Genomic DNA, 25984 nt, shown 5'->3' with positions numbered 1-25984 from the left:
CGAGAGCGCCCCCTACAGAGATGCCCCGGTGGACACATTTAACTAAATTCACCAAATCCGGTGGACAGGTGTATCACACCCGGACGCACAGAAAAGTTACATTGCACCGTTACATCAACTCGACAGGAAGTCCACCATTTTGAATGTAGTTGCCATTTTGGGCGATTCTGACACGTTGTACTTTGTCGAACTAGTCCGAGGGATTTTGTCCGACCGACTTGAATTTAGGTTCTATGGATAGAAAACATGTTTGGGATTAAAAATTGTATAAATAATTCGTTTCCATCGATGTGTGTGCCCGTAGTGTGGTGGCCATTTGGAGTGTCTCGCCATGAAACTACGAGTTGCTTTAAATCTTATGTACATGGACCGACCTTCTCCAAACATCACAGGTATGATAACAGCCCCGCCCTGAAGACCCCTGTGGGGTAATATTCGTTCATAGTCATGGCGCCCCCTGTTGGCCACTGGAAATGACACTTTTCATACTTTCACATTCTACGTCGAGCTGGTTGATCACATGAACATAAAGTCGGGTCACAATAACCTAAACATGTAGTTGATGATATATTGAGACATTCGTTCGACTTCGTCACTGGCCGTCGCCGTGACGATGCAGCAAAGTTTGATGTCTCGCCGTGACACAGGAAGTTGATGTTTAAGGTCAACAGTTGCTTGAAATCTCACGAAACGAGTGACATACGTTCAGTGTGGTAAGACGATACATCTGATGTGTTTTGCGAGTGGGCGTGGGAGCGAGAAGACTCAACTTGATTATTCAATCTTGTCAACACAGCATTAGTACATTCACCTTAAACTGTTCATTTGAAAAGAAATCTGTTTTTCTCCATTTTTTCCCTGTTCACAATGAAATGGATTGTTTTGAACCAAAACATGAGCTGCTCTGGAACTTTCTTTAAAGTGTGTAAATCTTGTACCTTTGTCAGCTACATAAAGTTTCACTTCGTTTCATTTTGAAATTATAATCATATTTAGAATTTGATGCATGCAATACTCTTAAACAAAAATATTCAGCCCAATGTTGTATATTATGAATTTGGCTCTATGAAAACAGATCAATACAGGGAGCAGAAAGGCCCTAATGTGTTTCAATAGACTGCCACAGAGGTGCATAGTTTTGCCTGCAGTCACTAATAGGCTATAAGTAGGACTCTAAAAGATGTCTGATGTATGAAAATACGATCAAAATCCATTCAAAACCTAAATCATATTTCACAAGATTTCCAGGCACCAATCACAGAATCAAAATTAAAATGAAATAAAAAAGTCAATATTTGCACTTCCCATACCTCAGATTAAATGTTCAAGTTAAATGACACACTCTGTTAAACGTGTTGGTTGTGTGTTACAGTTTGCCACAATCTGTTGTCCTTTGTTTGCAAACATGATTTACTTCTTTTGAAAGCTCCAGAATTACATAATTACAAGCTTTCAGGACAAAGGTTTTGTCATACAGTGATTCAGTTTAATTCAGCTGAATGAAAATGATCAAACTCAATATGTGAACTATTGAATATTGAACAGAGCTTTAGAAAAACCTGATCACAGGCCTGAATATGAAATAATGCATCTGTGTACTAAAAATATCATTTCTTCTAGGAGTGTTTTGCTGTTCTCATTAAGATACTAATCTTGCAGACATTCCTGATGTCGAAAAGTGAGAGAAAATCCTGTTTATTTTCACTTACAGATTATGCCTCAGTAAGGCTAGACGTCATACAAATCCAATGATAATGAACAAAACATGAGATTTTAAGAAAATTGTAGCAATATTCAAGTTGTCTTATTTTAATTTTATTTTTAAATGTACATCCAAAACTATTTAAAGAGCTGTCTGTTAGATGATTTGACCACAGCCCATTGCCATTGAAAAGTACATTTCTTTTGTGTATTGAATATCATAATTCTTATGTGAATGTATATTGTTACCATTGTTGTCATATACCTTATTACAACTGTGGTTAATTTGTCAAAATTAAATTAATTAAAATGAGCAGAAATAAAGATTATCATTCATCTTTAAAGGAGTTGAGCAATGTCTCAATTCCTGGGCCATAGAAAAAGGACATGAAGTATGCAGTAGATAAGGTTGGGACGTGTGTATGACTCCCTCTGGTGTTCAACAATTGTTATTACATGTGGAGACAACTGAGATGAAGGGATTTTAATGGTCCAATTGTGCAGACACCATCCGTTTTCTACCCCTTCAACTCAAACCTCTCATTCAGTTTACACGAGTGACTGTCTTTACATTACTGTCATTTGCAATGTTAAATATTGCTCAATATATTTAGTAGAGCACTGTACTTCCTGTAGTCAAATTGCTATATTTTCACTATATTTCAAAGGAAAATATTGAACATTTTAATACATTTTGTAGTAGCACCATGTCCAACAGAGGAAAATTGATCATATCTGTCATTATGATCAGGAAGCAAAACCTGCTTCAGTGTTTATGGTTTATTAACCAACATAAAAAAAACAACCTGTGGACCTCATTTGACCGTTACACATATCTTTACATATGTTCCTGTACCTCTGGACATATTTATGTTTAATAATAAAAAAAAAAAAATACAGTTTATCTGTTGATATTTTGCCATATTGTGATCCAACACAGATTTGGGAAATTTCTCTTTGTGATTTTAATGTCTCACTAGTAACCCACAGGAAGTTAAAGACTGAGCTCTCACGTGTGAGGTCTTCATGTAACAAAACAAAGCAACTGAAAATTTAGATTTCAGGTTACAGAAAATAAAATCAGCGAAAACAAAACATCATGTGGAGCACTTCTCTTTAACTGAGTGTATGGTCCCCTCTAGTGTTCATCAAGTTGAATTACTGGAGGAAACATTTGAAAATGTTTATTTGGACAGAATGTTAAACCCTTTTGCTACATGTACACTCCCCTTTACATGTTTTCAAAATATTCTTCACACAATCAATGGAAATTTGATGACATTTTGGCAGGACTAAAACATTTTAAAAAGGTATCCAAGACACCATTTAAAAATGCTGCACAAAGCTATGAGGTGAAAAGAGAAATGAACAAGCCGAACCAGTTATTGTAAGAACAATAAATAAAGCACCACAAAACAAACTCAACTCAAAAACCAAATAATAAATACTCAAGCTAAATCTCCAAACAATCCCATAAGTAAACATAAACACTCGCTTTAAATGTGAAAAACGCTGCTTGTTCTTATGGAGCAACTTTTGACTGCAGAGTTTGATGTGTCTTGTGACAGCTTGACAGTGACGAAAAAAACCCGTCACTGCCTTCTTCCTGAAAGCTGAATCAAAAAAATTGCCTCAAAACCCGTCAGCTGTATCTGCTGTAAAAACACGCTGCCCTGAAATACACTGTGTGCATGTTGAGTTTCATAATTAAACAAGACCGTCACCTGTTGTTTGTAATAGAGATACATGATAGTAGGCTTCTGATTAGCAAAATTCTACTTCCAAATGAGACTAAGATAAAAACAAGATTAAAATGATTAAATTAAATGCAATGTTGATGAGAGCCCTATTTAAAAAAAAAAAAAACCCTGAGTACAATCCTGGAAATTCATAAAGGTATGCACTTTTTTTGAAACTTTTAAATAATATATTTTTTGGTGTAAAACAGTTTGCTGTGCTCATCAGCACACTCACCTCGTAGAAAAATATACATTTCTTTAAACACCGTCTCATCTAGTCTGTCTCTGAATGTGCATTGGAGGGCTATCCTTTCCATTTCAAAAGAGCTGTTTTTTGGCTTTATTTTGCCCACTGCCACAGTCTGCTGCTCTGGAGCTGCCTTCTTCACCGTCCTTGGCCTCGCTGGATTTCACGGGAGTCAGCTCAGGTGGGATGTCTCCTACCTACGCGTGAACAAAAACAATACACACTGGTATCAAGAGGAGCAGTGTGGAGATGACACTGCTGATGGCGGGCACTTCAGTAACTTCTTATCCTAACTGTGCCATTGTTCTGTAAACAAATTCTAAATTAATGTGAACACTTGAGTTACTGTCTCCAGCCATAACAAGGTGGCAGCAACTCCCTACAGCCTTTTTTTTTTTACATGTTTTATATGCCAAAGTCCAATAGTCGACAATTATGTTTTCTACAGTCGAAAAACTAATTTAGTTTTCTGACATCTTTACCTCCCTTTCTTCACCTCGACACACCCTCCACCACACACTGTTTTCCTGAACTGACAGTTGTGATTATTGCTACTTAATGCCACAGCAGCAGATACCACAATACACACTTCCTCACAACAATTTGCAGATACCTGATTCTGGGACTAAATGTAAATATGAACTGCTTCCATCTCTACCTTCCACTTCCTTCCTTTAATGCACGCAGCTTTATTCAGATATCTGTGGCTCGCTGCTGTCATTTGACAAACTGCAGCATTCATGTTACAGCACTGCAAATAACTGACTGTTCTTAGCTAGCTGTGGGCAGCAGGAACCAGCTGTGAACACAACTTAATGCAGATAACTTGTTAGCAAACAGTTGCTCATTCATTCCTCGAGCAGTTGGAGAGCAACATAATCATTTGTCTGCGGTCCACTTTCTGATCACCTGGTGAGTGAAAGTCTAATATTCACCATTCTTCGAACTTTGCTGCTCAGTGAAGCTGATGGAGCTGCAGGTTCAGGTGATAATTCTCTGTAGCGAAACAAGGGAACCTTTTTATATCACGGTCACGCTGTCATGAGATACAATATGATTATTAAAATATCAGTTATCAGGATGTGTTAAGTGCCATGAAATAACCCGTGTTGTGATTTGGCGCTATATAAATAAAATTGAATTGAAGTTATAGCTACTTTAAGTCCTCTGATGACCAACTGTTATTGCCGTGTGCAGTATGCATAGATGTCCTGTATACCATGTCACTGCTGTATTGTGATAGACACAGACAACACAGGGGCCAGCTCATTACACTTCCCCATGCTACTTGTACTCTACATTTCCTACTGTAAATGATCCCTTCAGCATTGTCACTGCATGCAACTGTAATTCTCGTTGCTGTAGATGATAAAAAGCACCTTAGGCTTTGAGAAGTTATTTTTCGTGCACCACTGAACAAAGTGCTTCTTGGCAGCCTTCAGACTCGCATCGTCCGTCTTCTTACAGTAGACCCTGATCACCTGCTCAGAAAAGTGATCCGGGAGAAGTCCAGACACCTGACAAGACGGACAGCATCACATAGTTTAAAATGAGACATAAATCCAAGATGGAGACATTTAAAAGACATGGAAAACACATGAAACTGAAATGTGCGAGTTGCTCATGTATACAAATATTTAAGATTTAAATTCTGTGATCGTTGCTTCAGTTCTGACCTGGTCCTTGCGTATCTGGAAGGCTTTAGTGAAGTCATTCTTGCAATAGAAACGCACATTGTCGATCGGGTTCTTTTCCTTCATCCCATAGTCCAAAACAATGACCTAAAAAAGATGGAGAAGTTTTTGGATCTAAAAGTGCAGTCAGTCACAAAAGGGAAAGAAACTAAGTTCACAGGATAAAGGAATTCCCTCCTTTGGGGCTATGGACAAATGAAGTGTATGAGATTAAGTAATTAGATGAAAAACTCACGTTGACTACAAAGTCCTCTGGCTTCAGACCGACGGCCTGACTTCCACTCTCAGTGTTGGACAGGGATTCTTCCCACATGTGAATAATCTCCGTCTTTTAACGAGAAGAGTCGACAGATGATACTTATTTCAACTTGGCACCATTAAGTGAGTGACTGAGAAAGTTTTTAATCAGATTGGTATCATATCTTCATATAATAAAAAAAAAAAAAAAAAAATAGTAATGAGCATATTGTAATTAATAGAGATTAGAATAGAGAAGAGTGGAGTCGAAGCATCAGGCATTTAACAAAATCAGATGTCTTCGCTCACTCGAGCCTCATTTGAATGTCAATTAGCCTATTCATGATAATTTAACATCTGTATGTTATTACTGTCAGTTATTCTACCAAACAATGTTGTCATACAAAATTTAAAGCGCTCTTCAAGAACCATAATAAATCATCCCACAACCCAGCTGCCTTTCTTTTCTTTTAATTCCATTCGACATCGTTGTAAAGCACAACAGTGCTGTGTAAGTAAACGTTACTCTTATGATGATGTAAGAATAATGTACGATCGGTCAGAAAGCCTTTAGGATCCGTGACCTGATGGAAGATATTCAATTTAAGACATGAGGCACTTTCAGACCAAATAATGTCTGTTGTTGGCAACAGTTTAAAATCGATGCAGGAAATGCATGTAGCGCCAGACAGAGACAAATAGTCTGATGAAAAAACTCAACTGAGTGAATTAGGAGCGACCAGGCTCTTATTATTTGCCTTGTTTTCAATTTGTACTCAAAATACACAAAGTTTAAACTCATTCTTAAAATTTATTATGCAGGAAAATTGTCTGAACACTAGAGTTTGTAAATCTCAACTCAAACTCAGTCAGGCTCAATTTGGTCACATTTAGATCAGGCACAGATTATTTCATTATTCTGGTGGGATTCAGAGTGTTGGGCTCTGCACTGCAGTGGATAAATGATCTAGACCCTGAAGTTGAAGATGAATGTGAAGTAGACAGTCTCTGTTTTCATTCACTAAACAGCTGCCCTGTAGCCACCAGCTCAGTTTGCAGCTTTTTTCTATTAGATATTATTTCTATTGCTTATTCTGAGGACAATGGTGGAGTAGGTAGTTTTTCAATGTGGCCAGGGACGTGTTTACATTCACACTGCACATGAATTTGCAATCGGCTCCGGCGCGTCTTGGGTGTGTTCACACCTGTACTTTGAGCTGTCCACTTATGATGGGATCACCAAAGACTCATTTTAAAGTCAAGTGTGACCAGGGCCACACAAACCAACACACACCCGAGTTACGGTATTTTCTTTGTTTGGGTGAGTTTCGCCCAAACACTTGTAGAGGCGCCGATGGATGATGTTGCGCAGGATCTCCCTCGCCTCTGCCAGCTCCGGGGAGGAGGAGTTGAGTATTTGTTCAAACACATGATCTAAAAGACAAACAAAGAAAAATTCGATTCCAGGGTGGGTAAAAAAAGCAAACCAAGAACATCAAAGTTACTAAATTACTTATTTAGTGTCTTTATTTGAAACTATAAAAAGTTACATGAATAAACTTGTGGTTTTCAGTCAAAACGTGCTGTGTAAAGAACTGCCACAGAAGAATATTACAAAGTGAAAATTGTTTTCAGTGCAAAACACAAAGTAGTCTTATTTGAAGATGGTTTTCATTCCTCTATATTATATCTGCCTGGATTCAAACCAGGGTTGGGATAGTTTGTGCAATAAATCATTATTGTTTGTATATAGTTCATATATATTCTATAGGACTGATACAAAATAAAAATTGTACACCACTGACAGAGGAGTGGCACACAAAGTAATGTTTCATTGTGCTTTAGAAGCACACCTGTTCAATTAGTGAACAGGCTGAGACCATTTATTGTTTGATAACCTTATTTTGATTCCTCATAAGGAAAAAAAAAAAAAAAAGCTGGCCCATGTGATTAGTCTCTCTCTCCTCCTTCCTTTGGCATCAGCAGTATTTTAAAATACAAAATACTCATATCCACTCACTGCTTGCATTACTGATGGTACAGATTTTCACACTCCATTCTTGGTTTGTGTTATTTTATTTTGAATAAATTTAACTTGTTTTAAGTGACCGTCTTGCGTGGACTCCCTACTTGTCGCATTCTCTGAGACCGTCTCTGTCTTTGTGTAAATGTTCTGCAGACATGAGTTAACAATACAACGTGTCTGTGTGTAATGACCTGTCAGCTTGGTGTAGGCCTCCATGTCTTCTATGGCGTTGGAGAGATTGAACATCTTCCCTTCTGAGCCTGCAATCTGGATGTGTGGATCGGCTTTTAAGAAGGCCTCCGTGATCCTGTTAAAAAACGTCCAACACATCATCACTTGTGAACACACTTTGCTGCATTCGATACGAGAGGTTAAACCATGAAGGAAAGCCAACAAGCTGCATCAGAGTGACCAGCTACTCACATCGTCTCGATGATACAGCCAACTTTGTGCTGGTAGGCTCTTCTGTGGAGAAAGTTCCTGGTGTGGAACAGGTCATATAGATTGCCCACCTCCTGTTCAATAAATTATAAAAGAATTATCTTTATTTTAGTAGCCAACTTTCATCTAATTTGAGGGCTGCTTAAAATTGGATGAAAAAAAACAACAAAAAACAGCCGCAATAAAGTCAGCACCTTGTTTCGTGTGCAGATGAGCTTCTCCCCTTCCACCTCACACACCCTGGCAAACTTCAGGAAGCGGCTGTGGTCAAAGTTGTTCTGGATGCCCAGATGGTAGCAGTCCCTGAGTTAAGCGGGTAAAGAATTATGTGGGAAAAAAAAAGGTATCAGGACTGAACAGAAAATATACATTTTGGGAAATTAGTATTGGAGAGACAAATCAATAAGCCCCACCTGGCAAAGTAATCCCACTTATCCACATCAATGCCAGTCTTTTTGTTGGCCACAATGTCGTAGAGGAAAGACTTTTCTTTTGGGCGGCCTTTATATAGCCACTGCTGAGACGACAGGCAGAACAATGAACTTAACTGGTCCAGTTTTTTATGCATTCAAGGTGTTAGCCTTTGGTTTGCAGGTGTTGTCTGTGTTTTTATAGTAAAAAAATAAGCAATTATAGAAAGATAGAAATATTATTATAATATTATAGACATATAGCTAATACAAGGACAGCTGAGCTTGTTCATTATATACGAGTGAGAATATACGTATACATACACATACATAACAACAAATGGACAACAGGGTAGAGTACAGAATCTGTAGGTGACGGGTTTGAGGTGGTAAAAGTAAACAAGCCACTATTACCGGCGTCACCTCACCGATAAACTTGCATTTCGCACTGTGATGTCTGTAAAGTTTTCTAACTGAATTTTCCAAGAAATCTGTACTCTTAAGATCAAAAATAATAATGGGTTGTATATCTAAAAAAACAACCTTAAATTTCATCCAAATTTGGTGCGGTCTATAGTGGGCTGCTCTGAAACCAAACAAATTGGGACTTTGGAAGGAAACAGAAAGGGAAAGCCACAAGTTTCAATCTTACTTTAGTTTTGAAGGCTTTCTGCTGAATAAATATCCAAAGGCCACTAAATACTGAAAGGTCTGTTTACACAGAAATGATGGTGAGCCACAACCTCACATATCTCTTACTAGGCTCTCCCAGTAAGGACTTTTTTTTTTTTTTCGCCGTTAAAATAGGAGTTTTTCCCTCCTACCTTATGTGGGAATTGTTGAATTGTTGGGTTTCTCTGTATACTACTGTAAAGTTCTGCTGTAAGGACTTTAATGTTTTGTGTGCCATGAAATAACCTGTGTTGTTATTTGGCACTATATAAATAAAATGTTATTGAATTGAATAGGCTGACATTCCACTTTTATAGTATCGTATTTTTCTTATTTAAAAAAGAAATAAATTCTAATCCATTTTCGAAGGCGTGTCATAATGAAATTATTGTGTTGCTGGTGCTTTGAGATAGAGAAACGCCCACTTAAATGACCATTATCTGCCCACCGTGAAGCCAAACATCAGTGCCGTCACTTTCGTCCATATGCAGGTCAAATTATAAATGCAAACTGTATGTACAGGGTTGTAATAGCGAGCCAGTAGGGGTTCAAAGAAAGTTTTATAGACAGTGTGGTAAGTTACTTTATATACAAATCAGATATGGCTATATGAGCTACAATGCTATTGATGGATTGAACACATTACTTGCAGGTACCTCCTTGTCTTGAGCTGCTTCAGTGTCCAGTGGTCCGTTAATCTGCTCCTTAATAAAGTCCAGGTCCACTCTCAGGTCCAGGCCGTGCTCCTCCATCACTGGCTCCAGGTCGTTGTCTTTCACCAAGTAATCAAACATGGCGAGAGAGGCCTTCTCATGCTGCAAAAGATACAAACGTATTAATAATTAACATTCAGTAGTTCTCATCAGTTGTCCTTATCCGAACAACGCAATCATTATCTAAAGCCTTTAACTGTCACACTATAAAGCCAAATGACGTTAATGCCTTTTTAAAAAGTGACAATAAAAGCCTTCTTTACAGACGATGCTGCTTATTGCTGTAACTTCACACCATGTTGTCAAGCAGCACAACTATGGATAAATGAACCAAGTTTATAAGAACAACATTATTTAAACTGTCCTTCACTAAGGGAGCAGAGTTTAGTGGGTAAGGTTAAAAGCTTACATGATTTGAGAGTTTACCTGACAAGTGAGTAGAGGATTTGTGTCAGATGGAACAGTTTAAAAACTATTGAATTCACTGATGATTTAGATGTAAAAAACAAAAAAAAAGTATTTAGGTTGCAGTGCAGAGGTGACAGCCCACATCCTTTTCCTGTTACTTTTGAAAAATAGCCGTCTGAAAAACCTTTCTAGACAGCAGTCATTATCTGCCCCTCTGCCTTTTCGAGTAGTTCTGTTGGTTTCCAGACACCGCATGGTCATCTTTTTCAAAATATCTTGCTAAAGCAGTTGGCAATTTATTTTACGAGCACCAGAACAGGGAAATTAGAAATCAAATAAAAGCTCTTTAGAAATCAAATAAAAGCCTTTTAGGCATTTAATGCCAAACAGAACTGACCAACCTTTTTAATAGTTGCTAATCAAAGGGGGCATATTCTGTACTTAATGTGACCCCATTTGTTTCCCTTAACTACTAGTTTCATTTAACATTTCTATCTCTCCATTATCTCTACCCCATTTATCCTGAACAGGGTCATAGTGGGGTTGGACCCTATCCCAGTTGACTTTAAGTGAGGGTGGACAGTCTGCCAGTCCATCACAGGGCCAAAGAAAGACAGACAATATAGCATTTAAATCAGGTGTTCTTACCTTCCATTTAATTTCTGGTCGTGCTTTGGGGATGAACATACCATCAAACATATGTGAAAACGGTCCATGTCCTGGAACGGGAGGAATACAGTGTGTGAATGTTTGTGAATGTTGCACTCGTGCTGTATCCCAATCTGGAAACTAAATGATGAGAAGCATAGTTTTACTTCCATTTTCACTCCCGCACACACCCTGGACCAAAAAGGCCAATGTCTGAAACATGTTAATAATCTGCGTACCACTGTGAAAGCAAACACGTTTAAACTGGAGGGTTATAATTTTTTCATATGCAAACCCTTATCCTTATCTTTTATATGCTTATGTAGAGGCTCTAGAAGTTGGTTTAAGTTCACCTGGATGTCCTCTGCTCCACATGAAATGTATGTTAGTGTCTTGTGTTTTGAAGAGTTACTAAAATCATAGACATATTAGACTATGGACCTGTGAGATTTTTGTGCGTTGTAAAAGTTACAGGCAGTATATCCACAAAACCACTCACCCAGGTCGTGGCAGAGCCCAGCGATCTGCACACAAAGGATGTCTGTGGGAGAGATGAGGAGTTCTGGCTGCCTCTCATTCAGAGCTTGGACAAATTGTCCTGCCAAATGACACACCCTACACAAGCACACAACAGAACAACTTATTCCAGACCAGATATACAAAGAAGACACCACAAAACATGACGAATAGATAATTGTGTGGAGAAAAATAATTAGAGAATTTGGTATTACTTGGTAATTCAGTGAATCCTTGCAATTAGTTTATTCAAACGGGAAGATTATTACATGGTCACTTAATATACCGCAGCCTTTCACCGCCATTGATTCACTTTATATTTCTGCAACCCCAATTGTTGGAAATTGCCAGCAATCCTTTTCATGTCAACCTTAGTGCGACAGGAAGGTATTTTTTTTTTCTTGGCATAAGGGGGAAAAAAACCCCGTTTTTTTTGTCCCGATGAAATACAATTACAGCATTTGCTATTGTGCGTTCTGCACCGCTTGATTATAAAATGCAGTGTTGACAACTTCCAAATTTGAGTCCCTATTGACTACAGAGTGAAAACTGTGTTTTGTATTAGTGAGACTACTTTTAACATAGTGTGTGTTTGCATTTACTGTGGTTTTGGAGCGTTACATGTGTTTTTAACAGCAAAACAACGTAGGTTGATGATAAACCCTGATCTAACTGGGAGCATACCCAATGCAGTGTTCAAAGCGGTTGTGGGACGCTCCAGGGAAAACGAAATAGGTCCCTCCCAGCTGCTTGATGTTTCGTAGTCTCTGGAACTGAGGTGTGTCTATGATTTTGATGAGAAGTGGATGTAACTCCACATGTCCGTGGATGGGATCATTGAACACCTGGCAGTCGGCAGAACGACAAACAGTCATCATTCATCGTCAACGCAGAGAAATGCCAGTATGCCAGTTGCAGTGCTGCAATATATATTTGAGTGAAAGGGTGGTTAGAAACCAGTTTTCAACCAAGACATCGGGATAGAAACCCCAAGTCCTTATTAATAGATCACTTCTCTGAACAAAAGTTTCAAAGTTCTTTATGAAAAAGAGACTAAGACAGGACGGGCTCTAAACACAGACATTAGACATAACTCAATGCTGACATCCAATATACCTATATTTTTTTGTGTGATTTAAAACATGATGTAAAAAGATAAGTAGATGTAAAATGGGAAAAATGGATTAAAAAAAACAAACAGGCTGTCAGTGCAAGAGATATTTCTTGGTTCTAGTAAATAAAGCTGCCACCTTGCTCTCTTTAAAATTCACCTCCAGGGATTTAGGACCTACTCTGTCTTCATTTCACACAAAACAATCTTCCCTTTTAACATTGTTTTGTTGCATTTAACCTTTATCTGTCTGTTTTGAGCTGTAGGCTGAAAACAAATAGGGCAGAGGATGCGTTTCATACAGAGACCCAGGTGTTGTTTTATATTTTCACTGCTCGTCACAACAGAATGTCTTATTTATTGCTATAGCCTTGAAAGCGTGAGACGTGAGGCTGTTGTTCACCTTGTTTGCCTCAACTTGTCTCTGCCACAGTTCCCTGAGGCTGTGCAGGATCTCCAGGCGGTCACCGAGACACCTAAACAGAATAAAGCAGAACGAAATGGAGTATCATGGGACTGAAAGAGCTGACGAGGCAGGAAGCAGTGGAAGTAGTATTCAGATCCTCCATTTGGGTATTATTAGTGCATAAGCAGCAAAATGAGATTGTGAATCATTTGTATAGTTCATGAAATGAAACCATGCAAGAAGTTTAGAGGCAAAAATAACTATTTTGTGGAGCCGTTAACAACTTATAGACTTCTGAAATGTGAACCTGACAACACACTGCTGTTTGAATGGCGTAAGAAGACAAAAAAAAAAGTTGGAAACCACTGGTTTAAAACTTGTTTTCCTTCCATTTCTGGTGGCTTTAGGGGCTGTAGTAGCAGTGGGCATTTATTTTAACAAAACCTATGCATTTTTGTGTTTTTATCTAAAATGTATCTAAAAATGAGCTGTCAGCCATAGAAACGATAATAACCAAACATGGGTAAAAGAAAGTGTGTAGTGAAGCTATAGTTAGGTGCTGCACCCAAGTATTACAGTGGTAAAGAAACCCTGGAAGCGTGTTACATTATCCATTGTGTCAAAAGTTCATATTAAGAGTAAAAAGTGGAGTTTAAAAAGTACGTTATTTTCCTCTGAAATTTAGTGGACTGCAAGTATAATGTAGGGTCAAATTGAAATGTTCCAGAATAGTCCAAGTGCATTATAGATGTACTGAAGTAGAGCATTTGAGTAAATGTACTTCACCAATGTGTGCTGGAAAGTGAGGAGAGAAACGCAATCGGGGTGACTCGATCTACTATTAGTGCTCTGCATTGATGGGAGGAAACTTCCCGTGGTCACATTTCCTTGCATGCACACTTACTCTACGCCAATCTTCTCGAGGTTATCATCCTGGAGATACTGCAGCGCCACACCCTTGATGTTGTGAGCTGAATGACAGAAGAAACAGGAGTTCGGATGTTTGCTTTAGATGTCATAACAGCAACAAACAGACAGGCGCTGAAAACAGCCAAGAGATTTATAAGACTGCCTCTACTTACCAGATATCAATTAAACCAGAAAACAAACCTTTAAATTTATGCTCCCATTTTCCAAGACCCGCTCGTCGAAGGTACTGGCACGTTTCCTCCACTCCCCATCGCCTGTAATCCGAATCCGGCTGCCGGACCACTGACACTTTCTTCTCCGGCGTTTTGAACTCGTCCGCTGGGCTCACAAAGGCTCCTGATGGTCTTTTGCGATTCGACATGTTGAGCTGCCACACAGGCGGTTCTTCGTGTTAGTTACGAGAGACGAAATCCAGACGAAATCCAGACGAAATCGTTGAGCACGCCGACTGCAACAGCTGATCTGACAGACTCGCACAGGGGATTCACGGGAGGTGAAAAATACCCGGGTTTTGTGTCTCTGTTGGGTGCGTCAAGTTAAAAAGAAACGCAAAGGGCCTTTCCGGTTACCGATTTCAAAATAAGATAATGACAGCCTCAAAATAAAAGTCCTTTGAATCCTTTGTTGAAACATTGACAACTGGCTGAATAAAACCACATGCTACAGGATTTATAGATCAAAAATATTTTCATTTTGTTGAGTTATAATGCTTTTTATTAACTTAATTCCTTTAATGCTGAATTATATAAAGAAGTAGGCAAGTATGCAAAAACAGCTAAAGTTACCAACATGTAAATTTCAGTTATTTACCACAAAATCAGACCGTGCCTTTTTGCAATGTGTTGCACCACGGAATTACCGCAAAACAAAAAACACAGGACTACAACCTGCTTTCACTTCCAAACAGATCCAAACTGGTTTGAAAGGGCAGGTTTTAGGCAGAAGATATAAATTATTCACCCAGCAGTAGGGCCTATTATGTTATTTTAAAGAAATTAAAATTGCTGATAAAAATAGGTTTCTGTTTCCAGTCTTTCTGAAGGCCCTCTTTCCCTCTCTACCCTACTACTAAAGTGATAGAGCCCCAAACTATTGATATTGCTGATACACCATCTTCTTTTGGTATCAGTAGTGCCAAGAGCATCAATACCAAAATTTAAGAGAATGATCCAACACAGACCACTTTTCTTGCTGCACAGCACATGGACATTTAGGCCGACCATTAAATTAAATCTATTACTCACAATAAAGTAGTGGGCTACAAAGGAATGCCTTGTGTGGCATATTATTTTGTGGCAATAAATACATACTCATAAGTAGCTATAACAATACAGTCATGTCATGAATCATGACATATTTCTCTCTCTCAGCTGCTTTTAACAATAAAAAGTATTAATTTTGATATTGTCACTGGGGATTTTGGCTGATATTATTTGGTTTCAAATGAAAAGTAAATTTTACCCACTGCTCTACCACATCTCTCTAATATTCCTGTCAGTACAACATGGCACCTTTTAACGAAAATGCTGTAATGCTTGAAAAAAACCTCTAAATGGATTAGGTTGTTATGATTTTAATTTGGAAGTTGAACCCTTTGCTTCCGGTATATTGTCGTGCGCTTGCTGCACCTGGCTCCTCATTGGTTAACGTGCTGTAGAGATGGTGGAGCGAAGGGAGCGGCGCGCAAACACCAAAACCCCGCATTACGTAACGTGACGCAGCGAAACAAAAAATATTTAAAGGCGGCCGTTTGAAATATTGTATTACTACTAATTTCTTATAAAGAAAGTATGGTTATAGTTTGAAGTTACACACACGTGGTCTCAGAGAGAGCAGCAGCAGTAACACCCGAGTTGGCGTAACAGCAGTTTCAGTCAAATCGAAGATGAGGAAGTATGATGATTATGCTCATAATTGCAATCATGCGATTACACAGGTCAATAATTGTGACACTTGTAGTGATTAACCACTGCCTTTAAATCGGTATCAATTCTCTTAGGCCATTTGCCTTTTTAATTTTTTAAGGTATGTGCCAGGTATGTTTTTTTCACTCATTTCAGAGAGGTTTCCCCAGTTCTTCTTTGTATTTAGTAGTCTGTCTCCGTTAACTCTGCCTCTTTATGTGATCCCAGACTGACTCCATGGTGTTGAGATTAAAGCTCTGTGGGGATCATACTACCTTTTGTAGGACTCCTTGTTCTTCTCGCTGCAGGTAGTTCTTTGTGGCTGTTTGTGGGTGTTGTCATGCTGTAGAATGAATTTGGGGCCGACCAGACTCCTTGTTGATGGTATTACGTGATTAATAAGAATTTAAACATCTAAAGTGCCTGAAATGTTTGCACACTGCTGCGAATAGTTAAAAAAAAAAAAAAAAAGGGGACTATAGATGAATGTTGAGTGCTAATCTGGCACAACATTTTAGTGGACTAGTATACGCTGCTCTTGAAACTAATCATCAGTAAGTCCATTTCAGGTTATACTGACAAAAATCACGACACATATACTACATTTCTTATCCTTAAATCCCTATAAAAGGGAAAAAAAAAGTATTTTAAATCGAGGAAAAAGGGAGAACAGAAGAGAGTGGGGTATCATGTGGGAGGGATGTGTAATATGGATTTAATTTTATGTGTAATTTTATATCTACAGAATTCCCTCTAATGTTGGGTGAGTTTAACTCTAAAGACACACAACAAAGAGTAAAAGAGCTTTATTTCAAATAGACCAGGCACCATTAGTTAACACACCATCTAAATAATAAAATGATCGATTCACCTTTGATAAATTACCATTCACAGACCCATTATGTAATAGAAATATTATGAATTTTCATACAAAGAGCAAAACACACAATACCCAAACTTTATCTTAACCACATACACACAGATGCAATTTAATTGATTTAGTATGAGTACATTGCCAATTTATGCTATATAGTGTAATCATAAATATATATAATTATTTGTTTTAAATGATTAAGGTTATATTGATACAAAGTGCTTGCCTGAGAGCCAGTTTCAAAAGACAGAATTGTTCAAAACAAAATGGTCAAATAAATGATGCCACCATTCAGAAATGTTGAAACAGAAATAAAAAATGAACAGTGACCAAATAAGAATAAATCAATTGAAGAAAGATACAATAAAGTAATCAAGTCAGGTCAATGACAACTACAAAAAAAATATGATCAAAATACATTCAAAATCATATTTCCTAAGATTCTCAGGCACCAATCACATAATCAAAATTAAAATAAAAAAGTAAATATTTCCACTTCCCACACCTCAGATTAAATGTTCAAGTTAATTGACACACCCTGTTAAACGTGTTGGTTGCGCGTTACAGCTTGCCACAATCTGTTATCCTTTGTTTGCAAACATGATTTACTTCTTTTGAAAGCTCCAGAATGAGATAATTACAAGCTTTCAGAACAAACTTTGCGTAATACAGTGATTCAGTTTAATTCAGCTAAATGAAAATGATCGAACTTAATATGTGAACTATTGGATATTGAACAGAATTTGAAAAAACCTGATCACAGGCCTGAATATGAAATAATGCATCTGTGTACTAATTAGATCATTTCTTTTAGGAGTGTTTTGCTGTTCTCATTAAGACATTGCAGACATTTTTGATCACTCTCAATCATAATGAAGCAACATCAGAGTAACCTCTTTCAGTTTTGAATCACGTCTTCAGTCTTCAGGCTTCAGGCTGAACTCTGTCTCCAAACTGTATTTGAATAAAGACAGCACATACAAGTGCATTAGTATTAACACACGAGTAGTGTTTAGTGAGGTCATTTCTTTGTATTTGTAGGAGGGGACTAGACTGCACTGGAGACGATAACAGGTTATGTGATAGAAAATAGAAAACAGGTTACGTTGTTTGGACAGAAAGAAAACAAACTATCATAAGCTAAAATGCCATCTTGGACTTAAAGAAGCTATTATAGGCAACACCCATATATCCCCCTTCCTTCCTCCCCCATTTATATTTAACATCTAAGGATCAAATGATTTATTAATCAAGAAAATAACAAGCAGCTATTCAATAATGGGGATAATTATGCAGTTAGTACATAATCAGGATCAAATAATAACAGAACTGTAATCTGATACCAGGGCTCTCACAGGATATTAAAGTTTGAACTGCTCCTTCTCTGCTTATGTCTCCTGTTGCTCACAACTTACCAAAAGCTGAAAGCCATTTCTAGGGCACCAAGTTTGAAACTGCCGCTTGACATCTTCCAACCTATCGACATCAGGGCTCTTCCAGTAAACTCTGAGGATCTTCTCAGAAAATCGCTGTGGGGGAAGCCCGGACATCTGACACGAATGACAGCAACATAAATTTGCATGTTGTCAAAGTTGTCTTACAACAACATACACACAAGAAACAAACAGCTAATTCAAACATAAGATAAGATTACAATGTTTGTTTCCATGTCAGCGACAGCCATAGTCAGAAATGATGTTTTCTGGTTTTCCGTCTGTCCGTCTGTCGTTGATGTGATAGATCAGAAAGCCTTGAGGGAATTTCTTCAAAATTATCACAAACTGTCGCTCGTCTCCAAGAATGAACTGATTATATTTTGCTGATTAAAGGTCACTGTCACCTCACAAAAGCTGCATTCATTTAGGAATAGAAATTATAACAAAATTTCACACCAATATTTGAAACTGTGATGATCGTAAAGATCTCTGCTGTCGGGCTGACGGTAAGTTGTCTACTGTCAGTGAGGTCTATTGGCCAAGCATGTGAACACATATAATGATCCCTTCAAAATCGTCACTACGTATTGTTTATTACGAGTCTGGACAGATATGGATGTAAACTACAAATTGACTGGTTGGCGAAGGCATACAATCACCGTAGTTCTGACCTGGTCTGGGGACATCTTGAATGCTTGGTCCCCGTTGTTCTTGCGGTAGAAATATGAATTTGCGATGGGGTCGTCGTCATTCATCCCGTAGTCAAAAGGGACAACCTAAAAGAAAAGTGTGAGAGAAAATCCTGTGTTTATTTTCACTTACAGATTATGCCTCAGTAAAGCTAGACAACGTCGTACAAATCCAATGATAATTAACAAAGCGTGAGATTTTAAGAAAAGCGTAGCAAAGGGTAAAAACTCACAATAACTTCAGTGTCACCGCCGAGGCCTTCCAGTTCCTCTTCCAAACTGCCAATCATCCCCTGAGGGATAGATGAGAGGTCTTTATTGCTATTATTATTGTTTTATTATTTTTATTCCATGATATGAACTCTTTTCTTTTTCTTACCTGTGATATTTCCCTCCCCGGTTGGTGTTTTAACTGAGAAAGGGTGAGAAATGGGAGCGAGAAGACTCAACTTGATTATTCAATCTTGTCAACACAGCATTAGTACATTCGCCTTAAACTGTTCATTTGAAAAGAAATCTGTTTTTATGGAAAACTGTGTGCCGTTTGTGAGAACTGGTAATGTTGCCAAGGACACTAATACTGAAAATGCAAGGGCTTTTGTCAATTGGCCACAGGCTAAACCACAATTATGTTTCCTCGTTTGAGGAAATTGACTTAACACATATTTTTTTATTGAAAATAAAACCTTAAAATAATCATTTGTTAGCTAGACTGTCCCAGATATCTATGAGATTTTCCAATTTTTATATTGTTTCATTGTGGACAGAAATCTCGACAGAAGTGGCCAAAAATACTAGTCAGACGCAAACACAAGTGTTTTCATGCACACAAAATAACAGTGTTTAAATGTATACAGTAACAGCTGTTTAATGTAACAGCTGGACATTTGACCCTATGTTTTTTTTTGAATTTCAAAATCTATTTTCACAAATGTGATTGGAACATTTCGTGTCATCATGGCAAAAATTAAATGGTGTGTTAACAGGAAGTGTACTGCTATTAATGGCTTGGTAATCATCTTATTTTAATACTGACATGGCTTATTGTCATTACTAGAGATTGCAGATTGAAAAACACAGTTTTCAATGGTCTCTTAAATCGTTGATAGTCGACCTGATCACCAGTCGTCACAAGCCAAATGTAATGCAGGCAAATAAAGACCTTATTGCACACCTTGGCTTCACCCACAAGCTTGTACAGGTCCCGGCAGACGAGCCTCTCCAGAATCTCCCTGGCTTCCTTCAGACGATATGAGGTTGAGCGGAGTATTTCTTCAAACACTTGATCTACAGGGCAAACGGAGATGAAGTGGAAGATAGCTCAGTTCAAACACAAGAAAGGGACACAATTTCATTTGTCTTTTACAAGTAAGTAACATAAGTGACATTAAATTGAGAGGCATAATTAACAAAATGAAACAATAAAACTGACAAAGTTACTTTTACCTTATTAATTTGTTAGAGGAAACTTTTATGTTCACAACATTTTATCATTTCTCAGAACTTGGTGATTTACAGGGTCTGGCGTCATACCATCATCATGGTCAACTTTATTTACAATAGACAGCTTAACTTTAAAACGTAATTGGTTGCTTCTACTCGTATATGACCATTTTCCAAATCTCTCCACCAAACCGTGATTGTTATAGCTTGCATCGGTAAAAAGGCACTGTGGTTAGCAACTAATCCATCTACCACTGAAAACCCTTAAAATAAATCATAAAACTGTCATAGGTTCTTTATATTACTATTATTTTATGCAAACAAAGTACGAGAGATAGTGCTGACAATATGACAGAAGATGTAACATGAATATAGACAATTTCAGTTTTATAAGACAGACATGTATTATTATTTTAAATATAGCACAGGCATCCACTAACCTGTCAGCTTGGTGTAGGCCTCTGGATTATGAAAGGCTGTGGAGAGGTGTAATTGTACATCTGCTTTCAAGAGGGCATCTGTGATCCTAAATAAACAGACCCAAAACATTATCCCTTTTGGAAACATTTTGCTGCATAGACCACAATAGAGAGAATCATAAAGCAAAGGAAATAAAGGAAATAAACTCCATCAGACAAGGGACGATGCTCAGTGTTGTAGATTATTGATATGGGAAAGATAGGAACTCACATCATTTGTATGCTCATGGTTACTTTGTGCTTGCAGGCTCTGTGGATACAGATCCTCGTATGGAACATGTCATATAGATTGTTCACCTCCTGTTGCGAGTATTTGCATATACTTTAGTAACAGCTAGACAGATACATTAATTGCTTTTTCAAACATGATAAAAAGCAGGAGTGAAAACCTTGTCTCTAAAGCAGATGTGCATCTTCCCATCCACCTTCATCACCCGGCTGAACATGAACAAGCGCCGATGGTCAAAGTTAGCCTTGATGCCCAGGTGGTAGCAGTCCCTGAGGTGAGACAGAGTGATGAAATATGTGAGTAAAAATAAAGGTATTGTGTTAAACTCTTCAAAGCAACCTTGAGAATGCCGCACATAGTAAAACTAATCAGGAGAATATTATAATTGTTCAGGGAAAATAATACACAGTAGTTCCTGACTCATCAAAATGTGGACCGTTCTGCCGAAAAGCAAGCTCCACCTGGCAAAGTAATCAAACTTGTCCACGTCGATGCCGTTTGTCTTGTTTGCCACAATTTCATAGAGGAAGGCCTTGTCGTTTGGACGACATACATACTGTGGAGATGATGGCAAAAATGATAGCATTAGGCAAAGTCTCCTGCAGCAAAGATGACACAAACTGATTTTGCATTATTCCCACAGGAACTGACCTGTCCGTCGTCTGGAGGTCCTCCAATCATCTCCTTTATGAACTCACAGTCATCTGGCAGTTCCAGCCCGTACTGCTCCATCACTGGCTCCAGGCCATTAACATCCACCATGTGATCAAACATTAAGAGAGAGGCCTTCTCATGCTGCAAGATACACAGACTTATTTACATATTAATTGGAGAATTGGAACGTAAATCAAAGTTTAATTGGTTGACTGCTCAGTTAGAAGAGCTTATTTTTGCCAGAACATTAGGAAAATATTAATAACTGTTTTAACGCTAATGTTTGTTTGACAGGTCTTAAGCCATAACTTACAGAATGATTGTGTGTCTTCCAGAGTGTTTCTCAAATAAACACTTACTTGTCTGTGATACTGTGGGTCCTACTAACTTGACCCTTAAAGGCAGCTGTGCTTCAGTTTTGTGGTTGGCTTTTATGCATCACAGTTAACAGAACAGAATTTTTTTCTTACCGTCCAATCTCCAATAATCTGGGCAGCAGCAGGATTGTGTTGTTTAAGTTTTGGGGTGAACATGTCATCGAACAGATGAGAAAACGGCCCGTGTCCTAGATATGGGGAAATAATTATGAACTTAATTGCAATTGTGTGTGAACTTTATAGTATCTTCCCAGGTATGTTTCATTTTGAACTGACTAGTATCAGAGATAGGCTTTTACTCCCAATTAGCTCTTGTAATGAAATATAATTCATTTAATTGATTACATTTTTGTAATCTGTTCCCATTTCCTGCAAATATTATTTGCTGTAAATGCAAAGTCAACATTAACTTCATGTTGTTTTGATAAATAAGGTATGTTTTTGCAACTTTTTTTTAATCACTGTAACTATAGTTTAACTAATTATTGCAATTGATTGAGTCATGCAAGTATTCCAAACTTCCAAAACAAAACAAAAAGTTTCCATCCAAATGTATGAAAATTTTTTAACTAAACTTCCAAAAAACAAATGACTATGCTTTTTTAATAATGATTCAAAGTAACTATAATAACTGTCCAAAGTCTTGATTTAACACTCAAAGCAGAGGAAAATATTTAGTGTCAGTTATAAAGTAAGTCGTGACTGAGTAAAGTGAGTCATTTATGATATAAAAATGAAAATGTACTCCACTATTGTATATTAAACACTGAAATGAGAAAATATCAGAGAATAACTTGTTGTTCAGTAGAGAAACTTAAAGAGAAACAGTGTACCATGTACATTATCATGTGAACAAGTGAACTGTTTGCATGTGTTTTTTTTTTTACTTTCTGAGGCACCCTTTTGCCTGCTGCATCCCTGGCCACAAGACCAACATGTTATTGACAATTTGTGGATAGTTTCACTTTCATTTTCATGATTAATCACACCTAACTATTACCATTTAAAAGCTAATACACAGTATGATAGTAGGAAGGTGTGTATCACTTACCCAGGTCATGGCAAAGACCTGCAATCTGCACGCAAAGGATGTCACGTTCAGTGATGTTGAGCTCTGGCTGATTTGACTTCAGAGTCTTTAAAAACTCTCCTGCCAAGTGGCTCACCCTGTTTTACCAAATACAACACACACACACACACACACACACACACACACACACACACACACACACACACACACACACACACACACACACACACACACACACGCAGATTATATGATTAGATTTCCATTAAGGCATGCAATTTGTTCATTTTTTGACTTTTGGTTTAATTGCTTTCATTTGGTGCTTCATAGGTGTGTTGTTTGAAAGCACGTGCACATACCCAATCGAGTGTTCAAAGCGGTTGTGGGACGCTCCAGGGAAAACGTAATAGGTCCCTCCCAGCTGCTTGATGTGTCGTAGTCTCTGGAACTGAGGTGTGTCTATGATTGTGACAAGAAGTGGATGTATCTCCATAGTGCCGTGGATGGGATCATTGAACACCTGGGGAAAGAAAATTGAACAAAAAAATTAGACACACCCAGCTCAATTGTTTCATAGTAACCTTGTAAAAACAACTTCAATTCTTCTTTTCTGGCTCAGTCTTTTCATTTCAAGCTGCAGTCCTCATTATTTTAATTTGTTTCAGCATCCAACCGTTGTCTTTTGTTGTAGAATTGGATCAAAAAATAGGAGGTAATTGTGCATACTTTTGATTTTGTGGTTGTGTCGGATCATTTACTCACTGCTATTCCGTGCTTTGTGTCTTTTAATTGTTAACTCTTGTTTACCTCTTTTCCACTGAACATGTCGTGTGTTATACAATTATATTCTTATTACCTTGGGTCCATTTTTGATTTTAAAGTGTGCCCTGATAGAATTGTTGAGCCAAAGACGGTCAGGTCGTTTCCTAATGGGAAAAAAGATAACTGTTGATTATTGAATTAACTGAATGGAAAATGCAACTTTGTTTAATAGATTCAAACTTACTTAAATTTATTTAAATGATAATGATAGGATGACGTTTTCAGCTTGGCTTTACAGATGCGTTTTTCTGGGTAAAAGAGAAAAACAGTTAATAGCAGTCCTGTAATATTTAGTATATATTATGACAAGTAGCCTTATTGCTTACTATCAGAAATCATATGTCACAATAAGTACAGGAAAAGTCCGAAGATAATGCAGTTTTTATCTGACAGCCTTATTTAGGTCAGCCATGAAATCAATCAATTTAATCTGCCAAACCAGAAAACTAACCTTTAATGAAGTTAGCCACTTGTTTTCCCCATCCCTCGGTAGTCAGGTTCTCCTCCGACATTTGTCCGCTGGTAGAGGCCATGCCTTGAATTTAAGTTTTCAATGAAGATCAAGTGTTAGGTAGATAGTTCAGAATTGGACCAGTGCAAAAGATACCTTGGGTTTGAAGGATGCCTGCCTTTTATGCGTTCAGACACACCTATCAGATTGGTCACTGCCCTCTTAGTGAAAGAAGCCTATCTTAAAGAAGCATTTTGCATGCTTCATAAATACCCAATATGTATGCTTAATACTCAAGACTATTTTTAAACTCAGCCCTGTTGTCTCTCAGGCTGAGATGGAGATGATTATTAGGGCCCAAGCACCGATGGTGGTTGATTGATGTTTAAGGTCAAAGGATGCTTGAAACCTCACGAAACGTGTCACATACATCCAGCTTGGTGAGACGATACATCTGATAAGTGTTTTGCGAGTGGGCATGGCCAAACGGCTCGCTCGCCCTGACACAGGAACTTGATGTGTAAGGTCCCTTGGGATGCCTTGGGATGCTTGAAACCTCACGAACCGTGTGACATACATCCGGCGTGGTGAGACGATACATCTGATGTGTTTTGCGAGTGGGCGTGGCCAAACGGCTCGCTCGCCGTGACACAGGAAGTTGATGTTGAAGGTTCACATGATGCTTGAAACCTCACGAAATGTGTCACATACATACGGCTTGGTGAGACGATACATTTGATGTGTTTTGCGAGTGGGTGTGGCCAAACGGCTCGCTCGCCATGACACAGGAAGTTGATGTTTAACATGTCTGCAAGAAACTACAGTGCTCTGCTGTTTCAGAAAAGTATGTAGCCTTTTATAAAAAGTAAAGTACAACAAAACAACTTAGCAAGAGCCAGGTATAGAGGTACACACAAACACACCCACACTAAAAATTAAATAAACCAGCTATTCAACATCCCCCTGGAACCTAACAATACTACCAGTCATCCTTCTGGAAAGACCTGCATGCAGACATTTGCATGCAGACATTTGCATGCAATCATTTGCATGCAGGCATTTGCATGCAGGCATTCACATGCTGTGGTTTTAACCCTTGTTGTAGATTTTCTTTGAACAGACTGGTCACAGATGAGGTTGGAGTCAAAGATCAGTTCATCAGAATTCTTTATTGGACATGCAGCATGGGAAGAAGTACACAGCTTGCTGGACTGAAAAGTTCTTCAACTTTGTGAGAAAAACGTAAAGCCTTTATACACTCCTGTTACATAGAAGTGGGGGTGGGATGTACATGGATGTCTGCCAGCTACACATAGGTCCGAACATGGATGTTAGCTATATGTCCCTACATGGAGAAGTGCAGAGCACAGGCATGCAGGACATAAGCCCATATATGGAGATGTTCAGAGTATAGGTCCTTATATGGATAAGAGCAGAACACACTGGGTTTAACAAGATATATCTGTTCAACAAGAGTGTGTCCGGTCACAAAGTTCATCTGTGAATAACAGTGTGTGTTTGTAGTCTCACAACAAAGTGGAAATATATACCAATAAGTTGTGTTGAGACTGTTCATAGGCTGCTATAATATTATGTACAATGTTATCAATACTAACATGTATATACAGGAGATATGAAATATCTCCACAATTCCCCCCTTTTGTCCCTCTTAGGACAACACCATCATGAGACACCTACCA

At 38.1% G+C, this 25984-nt stretch overlaps 2 protein-coding genes across 3 annotated transcripts; both read right to left on the bottom strand.

Moving 5' to 3' along the window:
- Positions 1–2870: 2870 nt before the first annotated feature.
- Positions 2871–14364, bottom strand: LOC138193219 (deoxynucleoside triphosphate triphosphohydrolase SAMHD1-like). Of its 2 annotated transcripts, none has more exons than XM_069141111.1 (16): positions 14080–14364; positions 13874–13940; positions 12967–13039; positions 12137–12297; positions 11436–11551; positions 10937–11007; positions 9824–9982; positions 8499–8602; positions 8280–8388; positions 8068–8159; positions 7836–7951; positions 6913–7052; positions 5617–5709; positions 5364–5468; positions 5067–5204; positions 2871–3884 (listed from the first exon to the last, which is right to left on the bottom strand). In XM_069141111.1, the coding sequence occupies exons 1-16, from the start codon at positions 14258–14260 to the stop codon at positions 3759–3761; spliced, it is 1851 nt and encodes a 616-aa protein (XP_068997212.1). In that variant the 5' UTR covers positions 14261–14364; the 3' UTR covers positions 2871–3758. The 2 variants fall into 2 exon arrangements, with proteins under 2 accessions (XP_068997212.1, XP_068997213.1); XM_069141112.1 differs by having other exon boundaries at positions 8499–8599.
- Positions 14365–16549: 2185 nt separating this feature from the next.
- Positions 16550–24414, bottom strand: LOC138193035 (deoxynucleoside triphosphate triphosphohydrolase SAMHD1-like). The gene is made up of 17 exons (XM_069140810.1): positions 24285–24414; positions 24018–24081; positions 23868–23937; positions 23371–23531; positions 23036–23151; positions 22078–22172; positions 21605–21748; positions 21415–21509; positions 21114–21222; positions 20936–21024; positions 20686–20771; positions 19977–20089; positions 19182–19214; positions 19036–19095; positions 18785–18889; positions 18093–18227; positions 16550–17631 (listed from the first exon to the last, which is right to left on the bottom strand). Exons 1-17 carry the CDS (start codon positions 24364–24366, stop codon positions 17602–17604), a joined length of 1587 nt encoding a protein of 528 aa, XP_068996911.1. The 5' UTR covers positions 24367–24414; the 3' UTR covers positions 16550–17601.
- Positions 24415–25984: the final 1570 nt, after the last annotated feature.

Source organism: Embiotoca jacksoni, unplaced genomic scaffold (genome assembly GCF_022577435.1).
Source record: "Embiotoca jacksoni isolate LCO1_2020_lvr unplaced genomic scaffold, fEmbJac1.0.p SCAF_9, whole genome shotgun sequence".
NCBI classification, from domain to species: domain Eukaryota; kingdom Metazoa; phylum Chordata; class Actinopteri; family Embiotocidae; genus Embiotoca; species Embiotoca jacksoni.
Note: the sequence above shows the minus strand (reverse complement) of the source record. Positions and strands in the feature narration are given on the sequence as shown.